Source organism: Cyprinus carpio, chromosome A23, assembly GCF_018340385.1.
Source record: "Cyprinus carpio isolate SPL01 chromosome A23, ASM1834038v1, whole genome shotgun sequence".
NCBI classification, from domain to species: Eukaryota; Metazoa; Chordata; class Actinopteri; order Cypriniformes; family Cyprinidae; genus Cyprinus; species Cyprinus carpio.
The window spans coordinates 6,758,454-6,778,099 of NC_056594.1; the positions used below are offsets into that span (position 1 = coordinate 6,758,454).

The 19,646-nt window shown below is 35.9% G+C and overlaps 1 protein-coding gene across 7 annotated transcripts in view; it reads right to left on the bottom strand.

Moving 5' to 3' along the window:
• Positions 1–19,646, bottom strand: part of sulf2b (sulfatase 2b) — a 127,330-nt gene that overhangs the window by 8,687 nt on the left and 98,997 nt on the right. For all 7 annotated transcript variants that reach the window (XM_042712810.1, XM_042712807.1, XM_042712808.1 and 4 more), the window contains 11 exons: positions 18,372–18,523; positions 17,800–17,969; positions 12,731–12,881; positions 11,349–11,524; positions 8,781–8,909; positions 5,680–5,736; positions 5,430–5,562; positions 1,987–2,218; positions 742–979; positions 558–654; positions 344–438 (listed from right to left, as the gene is read on the bottom strand). In XM_042712810.1, coding sequence (XP_042568744.1) covers positions 344–438; positions 558–654; positions 742–979; positions 1,987–2,218; positions 5,430–5,562; positions 5,680–5,736; positions 8,781–8,909; positions 11,349–11,524; positions 12,731–12,881; positions 17,800–17,969; positions 18,372–18,523 — 1,630 coding nt within the window. The remainder of the gene's footprint in view (positions 1–343; positions 439–557; positions 655–741; positions 980–1,986; positions 2,219–5,429; positions 5,563–5,679; positions 5,737–8,780; positions 8,910–11,348; positions 11,525–12,730; positions 12,882–17,799; positions 17,970–18,371; positions 18,524–19,646) is intronic.

The window sequence follows — 19,646 nt, forward strand, 5'->3', positions numbered from 1 at the left end:
TATTGATTACATATTAGAATTTGTATTTTTTATAAAATATTAATTCATTTTTATGATAACATTTATTTTATGCTTGTTTTTATTATTATTATTAAATATTTTATTAATTTATTTTATTATATATTGCATTTATTGTATGGAATATACAATAAAGGTATACATTAAATACATTAATTATTAATTTAAGTATTAAAAATTGATAATAAGAATTAACTAATAATAGGATTTTTATGCAATTATTTAAATTTAATTAATAATTATACAAAATATGAATGAATCTGAATAAATTTGACAAATTCAGAAGAACAGTAAAGAGATAATAACAGACAGATGTGACTCTCACTAGTATTTGTTGCAGTCACACTCTTCAGGTCGTGCCTTTTTCAGATGACCTCGGACCTCACGAAGGTTATTAATCTTTGTCTGGAGTGTTTCAATCTGGGAAAAGAGATGAAAACATCTCCTTTTATGTTCCATGGAACAAAGAAAGTCATACAGATCTGGAACAAAATGCATGTGAGCAAATGATGTCAGAAAGGTGGAAGCGCGTGTCATACTTCGTGGTCGATGTGGAGCTTGTGGTCCTTCCATGCTTGCAGCGATTTGTACAGACCAACGTCACATTTGACTGTATCATTGGCCAAAATGGAACATCTGAAACACACACACATTCTCTTTGATGCATATACTCCCTCTTTTGTCCATCATGTGTCTCTATTGAAGCACACACTCGCTCCTCACCTGTGAGTGACTTTAATAGACGAGGGCACAGTCAGGCTGTTGCTGGTTCGGCTGAATGCAGAGGGTCCCACACCGCTGAACTCGTCCTCGTCTGCTGTGTTCTGCCTGAGGCTGAGGTTCCTGGGGCCTGAGGGTCTGTATTCGTGATCCAGGTCCACTGCGTATAGGTCTCCTCCCATCTCCATGGAAACAGCACGGGCAAAGCGGTTCCTGGAGTAGCTCTTCAGTGATTTCAGTTCTGTCAATCAAATACAGGGCTTGCCATTATCACTTGTCGATGACCCCCCACCCCCCATATTAGATACTATATAACGTAAAGACTATTTATTTATTTATTTATTGTAACAAATCAAGTCAGGTTTTTAAGCAGAATTTCTTTACATACTAAAAAAAAAAAAATAATAATTGTACAGTCATTTTAATAATTATATTAATACATATTCCAGACAAATATTTTCATTTTTAATTTCTTAGTTATTTTCTAGTTTATCAGTTATTTTAAACTATACAAATATTTCACATTATTACTGTATTTTTGATCAAATTAATGCAGCCTTGGTACGCATGAGAAACTTAAAGAGAATAAAAAAACTTCCCAACAACAAACTTTTGAAAAGTAGTGTTTATACATAATTATTATATGTAATATATTATGGAACATATGATTCATTACATTAAATAAAAATATTTTTTTTCTAATTATAAAGAAATGTATTATATTAATTAAATAATAATAATAGATCTGAATATCATTAAAATCACACACACACACACACACACACACACACACACACACACACACACACACACACACACACACAGCCAAGCATGGTGACCCATACACACACACACATTTAACCCATCACACACAGAGCACACACATAATGACTAACAATATGCTTTTTTATACTAAGGGCACCTAAGTAAATTCTAATGAATTATAAATACTCACAACCCGATTGATCTGCTAACCATTAAGCTAAACATAAAAAAAATCTGATAAATGACACAAACAACAATAAAAAGTAAAACAATTATCATTTAAATATTACCTACAAAACAGAATAACAATAAGATGACTGACAGATGCCACTCTCACTAGTGAAATGTTTGTCCATTTTCTTTTACATCTTACCTCCACTAGAGGGCAGCAGAGGCAAAGAGATTAATTCAGTGTGCATCCTGAATGATTTTTGAGGACTTGTTGCTGTGTGAGTTTGTTGCTCAGTGTCTAGTTGTACTCACTCTTTTTGGCGAGCAGCTTATTCTTGGAGAAGGTGCTCAGTCTGTAGCTTTTGGGTTCACAGTTGCAGCCTTGAGGCTCAGAGTTCACGCTGACATCAGCGTTCAAGCTCTTCAGATAAATCTGTGATTTGATGCTGGATACAGATGGCTTCTGCACTGCAGAAAGACTGGCCATGCCTTTGCATTTAGACAACCTCAGCTTCCCTGTGGCGTCTTCAACACACTGCCACTTCTGCAGAGACAGACAAAGAGGGACATACTGATGCACGTGGATATATCGAATCTAGAATAGCTAGAATACAATAGTACACAAAAATATAAAAGGAAAAGGCATGGTACATGAATACGGTAATCGTTCAACATCATGCATATCAAAGTACCATAGCATTGCCATCTGATACCATACCATACATTTTTTTTTCTTTTTTTTATAGAAAGCCAGCCCTCTTGACATGACTCATGGCAAATTATCTTACTCGTTCTTATAAAATATTCTTAGCTCATTCCTGTGTGACTGAACTGTATTTGACAGCGTCTGCACAAGAACACAATTTGTTTGACACCATCAACACTCATTAACTTTTTGCTAAGATAAGTGTGTGTGTGGATCTGTGTGCTTATTTGCCAGAAGTAAAAGGTGAAAATTCTGCACCCCCCCCCTTCATGTCGGCATTCTTACTCGACTGTAATTAACACAAATCCACCTCGTTAAAAAGACTCGTTAATGGGGAACATAAGTTACACAACACTCGAAGCTGCACACTATCAGAGAGATGAGATAAACATGCTTTTCATTTTATGGCCTTGCTGTTAAATACATGGGCTTGTAAATTAAAGAATGAACCTATAAGTGCCAATCCAGCATTTTGTACTAGGTGCTATTTTATATCATCCCAAAATGTGAACTGTATTATTGCACAGCTCTATGTATACAGTTGGATATACACAGTGCTGATTAACTGATTATATTTAATCTGGATTGTGTAATCAGATTCCAAAAATTAAGTTTTAAAATACTTGTATTTTGATTACATGATTACATATTATTCAGATGGTCACATGACATGCAGGTAAACAGGTATACTATCTCATATATTTATAAAGTGTTTTATTTTGATTGTTGTATTTAAAAATTATTTAATTGAAATTTGTATGATTTAATTAAATATTAGCTTTTTATTAAACTCATGAAACCCCAGAAGTTCCTTCACAGAACCACACATTATATTTCTTTCTCTCCAATGGCTTCATGCTTTTATGCCGTTAAATGTAAACTATATATCATCTGGCTCTAATCTGCTAAATGCAACTGTAAGACTTACTGTATAGATATTAAAATATTATAAACATCAACATCATAATTTTCTGTAAAGCTACTTTGAAACAATGTGCATTGTGAAAAGCACTATACAAATAAATTTGAGAAAATGTACTGCACTAAAATATATATTATATATAATGTAAATATTTTATGAAGTATTTTGGTATCTAAAATTACTATAAAATCAAAGCCATGTATCTAACTAAGTTACGTTCCAAATTTGAAGTTGACATCACAAAAAAATGAGGTTTCTGTGTGATTTTAAGTGCTATACCAAAAACAGCCACCAAGTTTTTTTTTTCAAATATGGAACCTTGAGACTCAGACCTTTCCAACGATATGTGTTAAAAAAATAGATATTAAATATTTAGATATTAAATATGTGATAGAAAAAAAAGGCAATAAAACAGAGTGCTAAGTGACTGTTAACTGACCGCTTACAGGTTAAAGGCATAGTTCACATAAGAATAAACATTCTGTCATCATTTACTCTCCCTCATGCTGTTCCAAACCTGTATGCATTTCTTTCTTCTGTTGAGCACAAAACAGGATATTCTGAAGAATGTAACCAAACTGTTTATGGTAGCCATTGACTACCATAGTATGAGAAAAAAAATAAAAAAATACAATGGAAGTCAATGGCTACCAGCAACTGTCTGGTTACCATCATTCTTTGAAATATCTTCTTGGAACAAAGTGAGGGTGAGTAAATGATGAAAAATAATTTACATTTTTGGGTGAACTATCCTTTTAAGTAAATAAGGTGTTAAAACAATGCAGACAGCATGTGCACACAAACAACACTTTCTCCAGGCGCAATTTTCCCTTCTTCTTGGTTTGAAATTTTGACTTTTTCTTGCTTTGCATAGGTGTGAAGGTTTGTGACTGATCAAAGCAGAAAAGCAGATGGAGGAATAAAGCCTGACATAAAAAAGAAATAAAGAGATGGAAAAAAGAGAAAGGGATGGAGAGAATAGATAATGCAGGAATGGGCTGCAGGTCCCTGGAGGACTACAGTGGGCCAGTCTTGTTAGAATGGAAGTGAGCGCATGAAATTTCAGGTGTCTGATCTGACAGCTCAGACATCTCTCTGTTCTCACTTCTGTTTCATAAGACGGCTCACACACACACACACACACACACACACACACACACACACACACACACACACACACATAGAGATACTCGTTCTTATGAGGGTCTTTATATGCCATAAAGGACTTGAAATACGCCACATGGTGCCATGGTAATATTATGGTATTATTAAAGTACCTTAAGTGTAATACCTCAGCAATTATATACTGATGGTAATAAGTGCCCCTATTATGCCATTTTTAAGGTTCCTATTATTTTGGGAGTCTCCTACAATAGGTTACCATGCATCCAAGGTCAAAAAATGCTTTTGTTTTCTCAAAATATGCATTTAATATCACCTCATTTCCCAGCAATTCCCAAACGATTCGTTTGAAGCAGTTCTCAGATTCATTCTCTCTAAACTCCTCCTTTCCGTGAGCTTACTCTGCTCTGATTGGTCAGATGGCCCAGTCTGTTGTGATTGGTCTACCGTGTAAATAAATATAATAAATCAATGTATTGTTAAAAAACTAAAAATATCACAATGCTAAGGTGTTTTTCCTGAGTGGTGGGTAGTAGTAGTTCACAGACGTGCTGGTTCTGATGGCATTAGCTGGTGAAGGCATAGCTCATGAATATTTATTATGTTATGCACAAACGATTGAACGTGAGATTTTAGTGTTTTAATAGTCTATGTGACATATTGAGGTCAGCAGTAGAGTTTTTGCTCATTTGCAAGTCAAAATCGAAAGAAAAACAATAACATTATGATTTGGAATGTCCAAAAATCATCTACACAACGATTTCTCCACCACATCGAGTTGCTATTTGTGACATTTGATAACTCCATCCCTGTATCTGCTGCTGTCGGCTCTCAGGATTTTGTAGGTCGATGAATGCATGCAACAACAAACGAATGTTAAGTCTGAAACACTGGACTTGTGGTAATGTGGAGAAGTGGGTTGTAATCCTGTCTACAATTTATTATGTCAGAGATTGCCAGAAAAAAATGAAAAGGAAGGATTCTTCTGTGTGTTTGTTGTTGTACCTGACCGATCTGTTCACATGGCGTCTGGTACTCTGCGCGCTGGCACAGGTCTTTAACACGTTGGTATTTGGGCAGGTAGTTCTCCTCCTGGGCCATATCCTTCCCATCATTCAACACTTTATGCAGCAGTTTTCTGTCACCAGAGAAGTAAAGAAAAATCTTGTGTTATCTGAATAAACATACGCTGACCTTTCACACCAAAAACCCAGAGCTCTCCGGCTGTTTTCACATTTAATTTGCGCTGACTCACCCTCTCTCCACCAGGAACGAGTCCCTCCACACTTTTCCTTTCTTGTTGAGCTGGAACCTGCAATTAGGAGAGAGGGATGGATATTGGTCTACGGCTTTGTTACTGATCACCTGGATCAGCAAATTGTCCAGAAATCGGCCGTTTCTCAGTGAACTCAAATGATGACTAAATCCAACAAATTGAGACCGAGATTGAAAAAAATAGTAATGCACAAAAATGACAAACAGCTTAAACTGAAATCCAGCCTGCAATTTAAAGTGCTTTTCCTCTGCTCTACTATTCCTGATGAAAAACAGAAGGAGATGTGGAGGTGAGGAAACACAAGTGCTCTGTGCTCCTCCTGACCTGCTCTGCAGATATGAGCTATCGATCGGTGCTCTCACACACCCTCTCTGATCTCCGCAGGTTTTCTGCCAGATTTAGGTGTGTTCTGGCTGGCCTTTTCTCCTATTCAGACTCCTATTGTTAGTGGTATTTGCCAAGGCATCATCATCGCACAAACCCCAAAGCCAAAGTTATGCGTACTTTGCTCCACGGCATTTGTGTAATGGACATGAATGATACTTTAAAATTGTGTCATGAGAGTCTGCAGGGTATATAATTTCCTGTTTTATGTTTTTAATGTTCCGTTATGTTGGTTACACCACAAAGTCTGTTTATTAATAAACTATGGAAGCCCATTTCCACCACTGAATTAAAAAAAAAAACTTTTTACCCCATAGTTCTGACTGAGTCCCAAAGTCAGAACTGCGGTGATATAAACTTGCATTCTGATTTTTTTTTTCCAAAACTGCGAGATATAAATGCAATTCTGAGAATTGTTTTCCTCCTCAGAATTGGACTTTATAACTCTCAGTTTTGAGTTTATATCTCACAATTCTGAAAAAAGTCAGAATTGCAAGAAAAAAACCCTCAGAATTGTGAGAAAAATTGTCAGAATTATGAAATAAAAACTCAGAATTCTAAGTAAAAAATTCAGAATTGTGAGATAAAAAGTCACAATGACCTTGTTTTATTTTTTATTCAGTGGCAGAAACATGCTTCTATAAAAAAAAGTGGAGCAGTACTTTCTTTTACTACTTACTACTTTCTTTTCTAGAATTTCAATCTCTGAATGAGCCTTTTTGATTATGATACCACTTCATCCACCTTATTTTTCAACGCGGAAGTAAGCCCTTTTCTGTGAATGTGCAAGACTTCCGGTTCATTAACCGCTGTAGGAAAATAACGAAAAGAATATCAAAGTGCAGTAAACGGTAAAACTGTTTGCACTACAAACCAGTGTGTTCATAATTGAAGTAATACTTTAAAATAACATCAATATCAATATCAATATTATATATCAATATCAAGCAGCAAAATAAGCAGCTGTTTTGTACAGTTAAAAATAGCTGGAAGCGAATGACACTGGAAGCCTTGCACATTAAATTTACAATTAATTTGGCCACACCTGCTCTTACAGGAGAACCCTCCCCCCCAAATTAAGAAGAAAAAAAAACTGAAATATAAACAAGCTCATCATAGACAAGGTGAATTCAAATCATTGTATGTATGTAGTGTATTTTTAGTTAGGTGTGAGTGATATGGCAAAAATATAGCCCTACAAGGTAATAAAGGAATGACATATTCTTTATGTCAAAATAATGCTTGGTAATATGACCAAAATCTTATTTCACTTTTACCAACTAGAACACCTTAGCATGTGGAAGCTGATGAAATCTATATAATATTTAATGAGTGTCTAACTGAGGTGATTGAGTGCAAGCCCCCCATCTTTCCTGAAAGCCCCTCTTCCCTCCGGATTTCTTATTTCCTGTTCCCCCCACCTCCTGCTGAGATATGCATCTCTTCGTCTCATCTGAAATAAAAGAGGTACGCTGGCTAGCGGAAGAGTGCAGAGATGAGATTTCAGCAGGTGCCACGGTGATGAGGGGCTCTGTGCCAGTAGGATGCCTGGCAGACCGCCATCTGCTGCCACTCAATGACAATGAAGTGAGGCGAGGTGTTGTTCCTACGGCTCTGATAGGTTTAGGATTAGGCTAAATGTAGTGTGTCTCTATCCTCAGGAAACTCAGCATTACAAGCTGTTCAAGTAATATAGTGAAGTAGCTAGCGCTGTTGATCCTGCACTGAAAAAGATAACACCGAGGCACAAAATTAATAAACAGTTGTGCCACTTTGGCATGTGCAAACCTGTGATTTATTCACAAACCACCCACAATCCAGTTCGTCCAGGAGCCAAGCACTGTGCTGTGGGTATTTACAGTAAATTACATTTCTGTCATTCCTTTCATCACAAACACACCTCCTTTATATGTAAATTAGGTTCATTATAGATTGTGGCTTGTTCACAAAAGGCATTGTACTATTATGATGCACCATCTTTATATGAACTGAAGTTATATTTAAAAATCATACAAAAGATTCTCAGTTGCAGTGCGCTTCTCTCTTCAATGATGAAATCGTTTCTTTTTTTACTGACTGTTTGCTTGGATGTTTTGAAACTATATTTATAAGGTTTAAAATTATTTAAAATACAATTGTTTTAATTTTTTGTTCATTTGTATTTGTTTTGTTTTTTTAAAAAAAGTACTTATAATTAAGGAATTAATGTGTACAAAATAAATATTTCATGTAGTTCAACTTATTTATTAATAAGAAAAGATCAAGAATAATTTTGATTAAAATCAAGAATCTTTTTGGAATCAGATCATGACTCTCACAACTCTCACAAGTCGGATCGAATCGTGAAGTGCCTAAATGTTCACAACCCTATTAAAATACATGCTTGTACTGTATATATTTTTGATTGATCATGGCAGGAATTATTCATTAAATGATGGAGAACAGAAAGACATTTTTTAGTGAAATCACCCCTTAATATACCAAACTTTATTCGTATCTCCAGCCTTGTGGACAGGTCATCAGTTCAAGTTTTTCAATATGTGCATTTTCTTCAAACTACACCAATTGAGTTGACTTATTTTGTGCTGCTGATGTAACCAAGGAAGCATAGGCTCTCAGTTTCGGAAATACTCAAAAAAAAAAAAAAAAAAAAAAAAAAAAAAAAAAAAAAGGCAGACTTCAGGAGACACCCTCACCTGTTCATCATGCGGTCTGTGTCCAGCAGCTTGAGGATGGACTTGCCGTCCATGTCTGGTGGAACGTCCATCCCTGCAATGTCAAGGATGGTGGGGGCCAAGTCTATGTTCAACACTATGTGTGGGTTGCTATGGAAACAGAAGAGGGGGTCGCCATTTGATATAATGGTCAGAAACCAGACGAGCAGTATAAACACTAGGGCCTTTCGCACCGCGGGAACCTTTTCATAGTACCAGAACTAATTGTGGAATTACCCAATTTTGGGCATTTTTGCACCTCCGGAACTGGGTGCGATTTTAGTACTGGACTGCCTTTTTTGAGAACCAAATTAGTTCCTACTCTGGAGCAGGGTCTAACCAGCACAACTGGTGCTCAAAAACAGAATACAGCTGTACTACACTGAATATTGTATGAATACTGCATACTGTTTAAGAATAGTATACAGTAATAAAGCTCTTTCTGATTCTGAATAGTATATAAAACAGTATGCATTAAGCACCAATATACTATATAAAGTCATCATCCACTGAGGTGGTGCGCAATGATAGGTGGGTAATTATCCTCATTTCTGCAATATCGATGTACACTTGTTCCCTATGTTTGCTGTCTTTATGACTGAGCCTATAAGATTTGGGACTTCACTTAAGATGGTTGAGTACCCAGTGAAGTATTGGGCAATCAGATGAACACTGTCCATGAGCAAAGATGGCAGCATGCAGGTCACATACTTTCAATGCTACACGCGCCACCTGAGCAACTGTCATTGAGATAAATGTGAATGCTAACACAGCCGTTCTCAAACCTTTTGACTCCAAGCGATTTGTCCAAGACAATATTCAAACATCCCAAGATATTTTCGGGGACTTCTGCTGTAATGACAAAGCTGCTTGTTTTCAAACATTTGTTACAGTTTATTTACAGAAATAGGAGTGGGGATGAGAGAATGGTAAATTTATTAAAACAACAACAATACCAATGCTAATAATAATAATAATAATAATAATAATAATAATAATAATAATAATAATAATAATAATAATAATAATAATATTTATAATTTTTTATTATAGGTTAAAAAATATATAAAACAATTAGAAATAGATATAAAATAAAATCAAATAATGAAATGTAATTTCAAAAGATTCAAGAACGAATGTTCTTCAGGGTTTAATAATGAATTGAAAATACTTTTCCACTTGTTTGTGATTATGGGAAATTTTATGGGAGATTTTTTTTTTTTTTTTTTTTTTACTCACAAATGGCAATTTCTACCGAATAAAAATTAATTTTCAGGTCTAGAAATCTGACATTTACAATTTCCTCATACAGTATGTTTATTGTGCAAATCCTAGTTTATAAATAAAAATGATAGTCAGTGAGAAAACACAATTAAAATAAATTAAACATTTTATTAAAATAAACTAAAACAAATTAAAATAAGCTTCTATGTGATTACTTATTGTTTTTATTTTTTATTATGTTCTTCTTAAATTTTGACGCATTTTTAATTTTATTTCTTTTTATATATTATTATTATTTCTTTTTTTAACTTTTATTTGTGAAAGTGCTTTGAGATGCTCATCATCATCTTGTGACCCTATTCTAAATGTGCTGAGGCCCCTGGTTGAGAACCACTGTGCTAACAGATAGCTTTCTACTATAGACCTCTTTGCGTGTTATAGATTAAACATTCACCTTCTGACGCTGAAGAGCACATCAAACCCCTCAACATGCTTACTGTGGCTTTTCATTTTGATTAAAACAATTATTCAAAACTGATGAGTGTCAGTTTCAACTGACCGTTTCAAATCCTCAAGTGGAGATTAATCCAATCACATCCGCTCAGTTTTCAAAAAGTAAATTAGGCTCATCTCTCTCTGATTTTATTGCCTAAAGGCTCATCTGATGTTGAACTGGCCCTCGCTGTGCCTTTCTCACCCTGAGACTCCAGCCAAACTCTTTATACTCTTTTCTGTGGCTTTCTTTCACAGTAAAAAGTCTTGTGGTCTTCACATGAGTGGACTTTACTGCTGTTAATCAGCTTTTCTGAGAAAGAGAGAAGCCAGACCACACAGCAGACTAGTGAGTAATGATATAAAATGCTGATGAGAGAAAGAGAGAGCGAGTTTTCTACATTTAAACAGAGCTCTGGTCTGGTGCTCCCGTGGGGATGCAGGTTCAAATATGGCCTGCAACATGATCTCATTCCCTCTCTCTTTATATACGGCAGGACATTGGAAAGTCATTAAAACCCCATAAATCAACTTCAGACCTCATTATAGAGTAACTCTGGCCTCTGTACTAAAACATGAATTACTATAGACATAAATGTTATATTAAATAATATGCTACCTGAATAATATTATACTAAAAATATACTCTTTGGGAGATAATCATATTTTAAGAGCTTCAATTCTGCAATGCATTGCAATGAGACATTCTAAGACATTATATTAACATTTTGCATTTATATTAATAAATATATGAATTAATACAGATATTGATTTATCATGTCATGTCTATTGGATGGCGTCATCGTATACACACACACAAGCGAGAGCACTCACATGCCTCCTGCCTCCACATTTGGGCCGCGGATGTAAAAGGGAACTCTGATGTCAAACTCGTAGGGCATGGATTTCCCCTTGACCAGTCCGAACTGACCGATGTGATATCCGTGGTCAGCTGTGTAGATCACGTATGTGTTGTCCAGCTCCCCAGTGTCCACCAACATGTTGTATATCTACATTCAGAAAGAAGAAACATTACAATGGTAGAATAAATGATAAGGTACAACAGCTTCTTTTGTGGTTGCAGAAAAGCAAGACAAAAGCATCATGAGACATTCTGAAACTGCGAATTTACACACACACACACACACACACACACACACACACACACACACACACACACACACACACACACACACACACACACACACACACACACACACACACACACACACACACACAGACACAGACACACACACACACACACACAAACACACACACACACACAAACACACACACTCACACACACACACACACACACACACACACACAAAAGTTTGAAAACACCACACACACACACACACACACACACACACACACACACAAAAAAACAAAAAACATTTGTTTGGTTTTGTGAAATGGATCATAGCACTCAGTGTTGTTGTTTATAACTGAAAAATTAAGAAAAAAATGCCAATTGAACTTAAGCTAAATAAAATATTAAATATTAGATGAAAAACTTCCGAAATGTTGCTTTGGTAGCTAAATGAAATAAAACAAGTAAGTTTAAGTACTAAAGAAAAACTAAAACTGAAATAAAAATAAATGAAACTATTTAAAAAATAAATTTCAGTATTACAAATGTTAAAAAAGAAATAAACTAATAAAAAGACTAAAGCACATAAAAACACAAAAAACACTAAAACTTTAAACAGAAAATATTCAAATAAAAGCTTTTTCAGAATATTAATAAATACCATAATAGAACATAAATAATACTTAAATAACAATGATTGCAATATCATGCACGATAGTACTGAAGCATTGTTAAAGTGCCATGCAAATACCATGGTATACAAACGTTAGAATTATTTATTACCATGGTACTGTATATCTGGAGTAAATGTGGAAATGTTCACATAATAATATAGATAATTTGCTCCTTATTAATAGTCAAGTAGTTTATGTAAATTTAGTTATGGGGTAGGATTAAGGGATCTAAAATATGGCCATGCAAAATAAGGCATTAATATGTGCTTTATACAGTAAGTACTAATAAACAGTCAATATGTTTTTAATATGCATGCTAGTTAATAGTGAGAATTGGTCCTTAAAATAAAGTGTTGCCAAGACTGGTTAAAAATAGATTATAAATATTCTATTTTTATATTTAGATAAAAATTTATTAAATTTATGCATAACGTGTATAACTGATGTACCTTCTCCACACTGTCATCCACGGACAGCAGTGTTTGCAGTCTCTTGCGCTGCAGCATGTTGGTGAACTCCATGTGAATGGGCTTCATGGGGCCGGTGTAGCGCATAATCCAGTGTTTGTCTGGATTAGGGGCGTAGTTATAACTGGGCGTTCTGAATGGAGAAGAAAAGAGTCGCAGTCAGTGGACGTGCTGAAGCATGACTGAGGGAAATCGAGAGAGTTTTCAGAGCGTCTCGAGACACTGTTTGTCGACTCTGTTCTGCTGATGTTGGAGGAAAGCAAGCAGACAGATTTTGACAGCTGGGATGTGTCTGCGTGAATGTGTGAAAGTGTGAAAGTGCGTCTGTCTGTGTTTGTATGGTCAGAATTACAATTGACAGCAATCGACTGAGCTCTCTCTTTCTTGTCTCCTTGAAAATGACACATTGCAATTTTACAGTCTCATGGTTTCTCAGGAGCTGACTGACATTCTGTGAATGTAATGGTTGTTCAACCATTATTGAGGGATAAAAAGAGAGAAGTGTTTGTAGCTCCTCCTCCTCGATCCTGTGACAGGTGTGAGAGGCCTATTAGAAATAAACAGCACTTACACGCCATGCCTTTACAGTTGTGAGCCCCTGGCTCTATTGTTTACAGCCATTATTTAAAGTCTTTCTACAGACAAATCAATGTGACCATCATTGCACTGATCTGCTTGCTGCCTGGCCTTGTTTTGAAGGTGCCGTATATTTAAACTGATAACAACTTAGTGACAACAAGGGACGATGTAACTCTCTCTGTCTCTCTTTAGATTATCTATTTCTGTCTGTACTGGGACCTGAAAGAAATGTGTACTGCTGTTCCTTTGTCACTTGTTTCTGTTTCTTTCTGTCTAGACAGTAGCTCTGATTCAAAACTAAGTGTGCGGTCAACCTAGACACACACTCTTAAAAATAAAGGTGCTTCATGATGCCATAGAAGAACCTTTTTGTCTAAATGGTTCCATTAAGAACCTTTAACATCTGAAGAACTGTTTCTGTTTCACAAAAGGTTCTTTGTGGCGAAAGAAGTTTCTTCAGATTATAAAAAGGTAAGAAAGAGATGGTTCTTTTAAGAACCTTTGACTGAATGGTTCTTTGTGGAACCAAAAATGGTTCTTCTATTGCATCGCTGTGTTTATATACCATGATAACATACTTTAATTAATATTTCCCTACTGTTGTACCAGAAGGTAAGAAGTAGTGGTGGGGATATTAAGAACTTACTAAAAAAATAATTCAGATTTGTTTAATGATTCACACACTGACGTTTTCTATGCATTATATCAATATATAGTTTTATGAACATAGTGCTGCATTCATTGTCACTCTGGCCCTGTTTACACTAGTATTAAGATGTTTTTTTTTAAAAAAAAATCCAACCACAAGTGGAAGACGCTAAAAAAGTGTAAACAGGGTCCCAAATGTTTCGAGCTTGTCCACTTCCAGAGGTAGTTGCTAAAAATAGAAAAATAGTTCAAATCTGATTCACAACACACTATTCTTTGCAATATTTAAGTGCTCTGTATTTTTAAGTTAAGACTGTAAAGGCATTAGCTTAGCAACACGCTAACATGAAACTTAAGTAGAACTGACAGTAGACAGTAGACAGTAAACTGAAAAGATTATAAATAAAGCATTCAATAAAGAAACATGTTCTAATCTGATTCATAACACTATTTCATGAAATATTTGTATGCTATGTATTTTTAAGCTTTTTTGACTATCAAGGCATTAGCTTAGCAATGGTAATGTCAGACTCATGTAGAATTGACTGTAAACAGTAAACAGAAAAGTTGATTATCAAAGTTGAGTAAAAATAACTCATTCGTAACTCTATTTCACTAATTATTTGTACGCTTTTGTAAAGCTTACTAGACTATCAAGACATTAGCTTAGCAACATGCTAATGTAAAACTCAAGAGTAAATATTAACACTTTATTTAATACAGAAAAGTGCTGAATAAAAATATCTCTGATCTGATTCATAACACATCATTTGACCTAATATTTGTGTGTATGCTCTGTATTTCTTATTAGACTGCCAGATTACAATTAATGTGTGCTTGACATGAGGAATGCTATATGCTACACAGTTCCTGTCTTTTATAGAGTGTTCCAAATATGTCACATGAGATCCCATCACGGTTAGAATATGGCCTCAGAAGGCAGCTGCCTATGTAGACAGTAAACACCCTCTCTCTCTCTCTCTGGTTTCATCTTCTCTACTGGTCTACATATAATCCCTTTAATCCTCTCCAAACGCTCTTTCTCTCTCTCTTGTTCTTTTCTGATCATATTTTCATTATTCTCTCCATCACAGGAGTGATGGAGATGAAACAGGTGCAGAGGGATCACGTGGCGATGAGAACAAGGGGAATTTCCCACCGAATAAAATACGCTCTCGGACTCTCTGTGAGGATTTGGACAATATCTCTGCAGTGGCCTTGTGCCAGTCTGAGGGGCAACGAGGGGTTAATCACATACAGCACTGTACGAGGGCATGGAGCAGAGAAGTACAGGACTAGCGAGAGGCCATTATGGACAGTGGCGGGGGGTTTGCAGCGGACTGAACGGAGAGAATGAGGGCGGTCCCGGGAATTTTTCATGGGATGTTAAGAGAGGATAGAGGAATTGTGGGGCATTCTCCCCAGACATGAGGGGAACGATACATGCATATGAATGCATATGTGGAGCACAGCCATTTTTTTATGGCTGTAAGGGTGTAAAAAGTGACATATTTCATTGCAATATAAATGCAATCAGACAGGTGGCGATGTGGTGGATGGGAATCATAAAACATATTTTATGAAGCGTTTGTGTGCAAAAGAGACCTGACGAGCAAAACAGGAGCAAGGCTGTTTGTTTTTTTATTGGTGAAAGTGTGATGACATCAGATAAATAATAAAAACTAAAAGTTAGAATTCCAGACACTCTGACTTGAGCAGTTACTTTGAAAGAATGATGGATGTTTATGTGAGTCATAAAGTGGACAGGTTTGCACCTCCTGGTTTATATCTACTCTAATGGAGAATCAAACGCCTGTTAAACTACAACAGAAGGCTTATCACACACACACACACACACACACACACACACACACACACACACACACACACACACACACACACACACACACACACACACACTGTTTAAATAGCTTCCCATTTACCAATCAAAATATGAATATCTATTCATCTATTTTGGGTTTCTCCCTCATCAGACAGCCTGAGAAAGCAAATGAGCATGTTTGTGAACATTCTGTCCCTTTAACGTCTGATTTCATTCCTGACTCAATATTTCAGGAAAGATGGTAATATTCATTAACAGCACTGTATCTCTTTGTTCTCTCCCTCTCTTTTTCTTGCTTGAATGTGAGAGAAATGGGAGCTCATGGTTGTGTGGTTTTGTGCTTAGACACACAATGTCCTGAAAGCAAATCGAATCTGAGAGAGACAGACAGAGAGAGAGAGAATTTAATACATTAGAGGCTTTTTGTTTGCTCATTTGTGGTGTGTTAACTAGATAATATGTCGACTGTATGTGTGTGCTTTCGGATGCATCTGGGGCGTGAAATATATTCTATACAAGTACATAAAAGTAAATCTTCAAGCTTATTTTTTTATATGTATATGTATGTTGTTCTATATGTATGAAATATGTCAGTATGCAATTTATAGTGCATTGCAAGTATGTGAGCAGTTTTCTCTTTCAGATCACCTACTGAGCAAGGTAGTTTACTGTAGTTAACTGTTAACATGTTTATAGCGAGCTAAATAAAAGCATCTGGTTTATCAGAACTGAAATTTGAAGGTAGCTCCTTGTTCTTGAGTGATTCGGTTTGTTAACACCATAGAAATTAAAGGAGAAGTGTATATTTTCATATACCATTCACATATTTATTCCCCAGAAAAGTGTACATTTTTCTGAATTTTTCAAGAATTGCACATTTTTACAAGTTTACAAATTTATTTTAACAAATGTAAATGATATAAATTTCCCTTATATTTAAGATTTAACTTATTTTTTAAGAAGATTTTCATGAATCAGGGATTTCCTGTATCCAAAGCCTGAATTTATGAGGTTACCGGGTACAAAAGTAGACATGGAGAACTATAAAATGAGATTTTGAGATTACTTGGTGTACATAGAGAGTGAGAGTGGGGTCCTAGGGATTTAGCAAATCCAGCTAGCTAAAAACAACTACATCACATGTTGACAGGATTTAACCGAGACTATGTGAGTGTGTACAAATATGCTTTTCACCATCACGTATGTATTCGGCATGTGTGTGTGAAGAATGGCAGTGTCTCTCTGACAGGAGGATTACAGACCCTTGGAAAAGTATAGACAGAGTCTGAAGGATTTATTTGCAGGATGGACAGAAATGGAGAGATGAGATGAAAGAAAGGAGAGAAAGAGACACTGAAAAAAGGGTCTGGTACCAGCTGGTGGCCAATTAGCAAGAGAGCAGGAGAAACCGGCAAATAAAAACAAGTGTGTGTGTGGGTACATTAATGTGAGCCGAAGAGGACTGTTTCCATTATAACAACTCTATTGAGTAGCACTTGAGTGACAGAAAAGTGCAGAGAGTTTTCTATTCACAGTGTTATCCATGATTTCCAACTGTTTCTTTGCTCTCTTCCTGTTCATCACCACTACCACTAACTCTTTGCATGTTTTTGTCTATGTACATTGGAGTCCAAAAGTCTGAGACCTCAATGAAATTTTTTTTTTTTCTCAGCTTAACAACCTCAAAATAATCAACATTTTAGGAAATAAATAAATAAATATTCTACTATAATTTCTAGCTAAATAATCAATAAAGTAAAAAATCAGTGACAATGAACGTGTTTTTCCAGGTGGTCAGATGCTCTTCTTTTAAAGTTCAAGATCATCCCAAATCATTCAACCTGATCATTCGTTTTTACACAAACTGGTGGAGTTCATGCGGCTTTAGTGACGTTTCCATTAAGGCGAAAATGAGGCAAAGACAAAACCAATACATTCTGAAATTCAGCCATTTTTTCAGCAGTTGGAGGTTTGGACTCACATGTGCTGTGAAGCATTGGGGAAGGCAGTAGTGTACTGAGGGGCCGAGTCCTCCGGGCCATGAGGGGCGGCGTGACTGATCACCATCATGATGGGTCTGTGTGGGTAGATCTTCTTTGACATGCGGAAGTAACTGATGCTGTCATTGGTAATGAGATCTGTCAGGTAGTCCTACAAGAGGTACAGAAATCTGATCATTAATCTACTCATTTAAAATATTTCAGTCTCAGTTATTCAAAAGCTTAACATACACACACATATAACCCTCTCATAAGCAAATTTTCTTTTGTCAGAGAGCTTGAATGTCTGTCACTGCAGTGAATGGTGAAAAACTAACAGAAAAAAGGGAGCTTAGATGAGACTGATGAGCCCTGACACAAAATACTGAACTTTGAGAGACAGACAGACAGACAGACAGACAGACAGACAGACAGAAAAGACGTCTGACTCTGTAGGAAATCAGACTAATAAAACTATCAATCAAACTGGTCAAGAATGGATGAAGACATGACAAGAAATGAAGAAAGGAGAAGCAATAGGAAAATACAGGGTTCCACATGATTGCACACAAACCTTTGAGTATTCAAATCCGTGTTTCTCTCGGACGCCGTTCCTGCACAGAGTGTAGTTGTAGAAGCGGGAATTCTTTACCATGGCGACCCACTCCCTCCAGCCAGGAGGAATGTAAGTACCGTTATACTCATTCAGATACTTCCCAAAGAATGCTGGGAAAACACAAACACAAGACAGCATAGTTATCATAAAGAAAATCAGTGTAAAAGAGAGCAAAGTTGAGTACAGAATCGTGTAATATAATAGAGCAAAGCAGAACAGAATAGAGTAGGATAGAACTGAGAATAGACAAATAAAGAGTAGCGTAAAATAGAGCAGTGTTGAGTACATTAGAGTAGAATAGAGCAGAGTGCAGAATAGCAGAAGATGATACAGCAGAGAACAGAAAAGTAGAATAAATAGAGTTGAACTGAGTAAAACAGAATAAAGTGAAATAGTATGGTACAAAACAATAGAAAGGTAGAAAAGTGTTTACTAGACTAGAATAGAATAGATTAGAATAGTTTTTACACAAATATAGAGTAGTTCAATAGAGTAAAGTGCAACAGAATAGAGTAAAACAGGGTAGAGAAGAATAGTGTATGGTTTAGTTATATGTTAATAGTTGTGTGGTAATAGTTGAGTAGATAGTTGAGTAGAATAGAACAAAGTAGAGTAAAGCACAGTAGAGTATAAACGAGTACAGTTTAGTTGATTATAGTAAAACAGAACCTAATATAGTTCAATGGAGTAAAGTACAACAGAATAGAGCAAAGCAGTGTAGAGTAGAATAGTATATGGTTAAGTTGAGTAGAAAAAAGTAGAATATCACAGAGTACAGTAGAGTACAATAGAATAAAGTATAGCAGAGTAGTAAAGAATAAAATAAAACAGAATAAAAATTGTTTGGTATGGTAAAGTAAAACATATGAGTAGAAAAGTACATAGTACAGTTGGGTTGGGCTGAACAGAACAGAGCACAAAACTGTAGAATTAAGTAGAGTAGAAAAAAAGACTACAACAATGCAGGAAACAGCAGAGTTAAGTAGAGGTGAGTAGTGTGTAGGGGAATAGAATAAAGTAGAACAGTTCAATAGAGTAGAGAGTAAAGCAGTATAATACGATAGAGTAAAAGTACACCGTATATACTGTAGAGTTGAGTAGAGTATAGTAAAACAGTGTAAAGTAGTAGTAGGTTATGGTGGAGTAGAGGTTAGCAGAGCAGAACAGAGTAGAATAGAATAGTGTATGGTACAGTTGAGTAGAGATGAACTGAATGGAGTACAGTACAGCAGA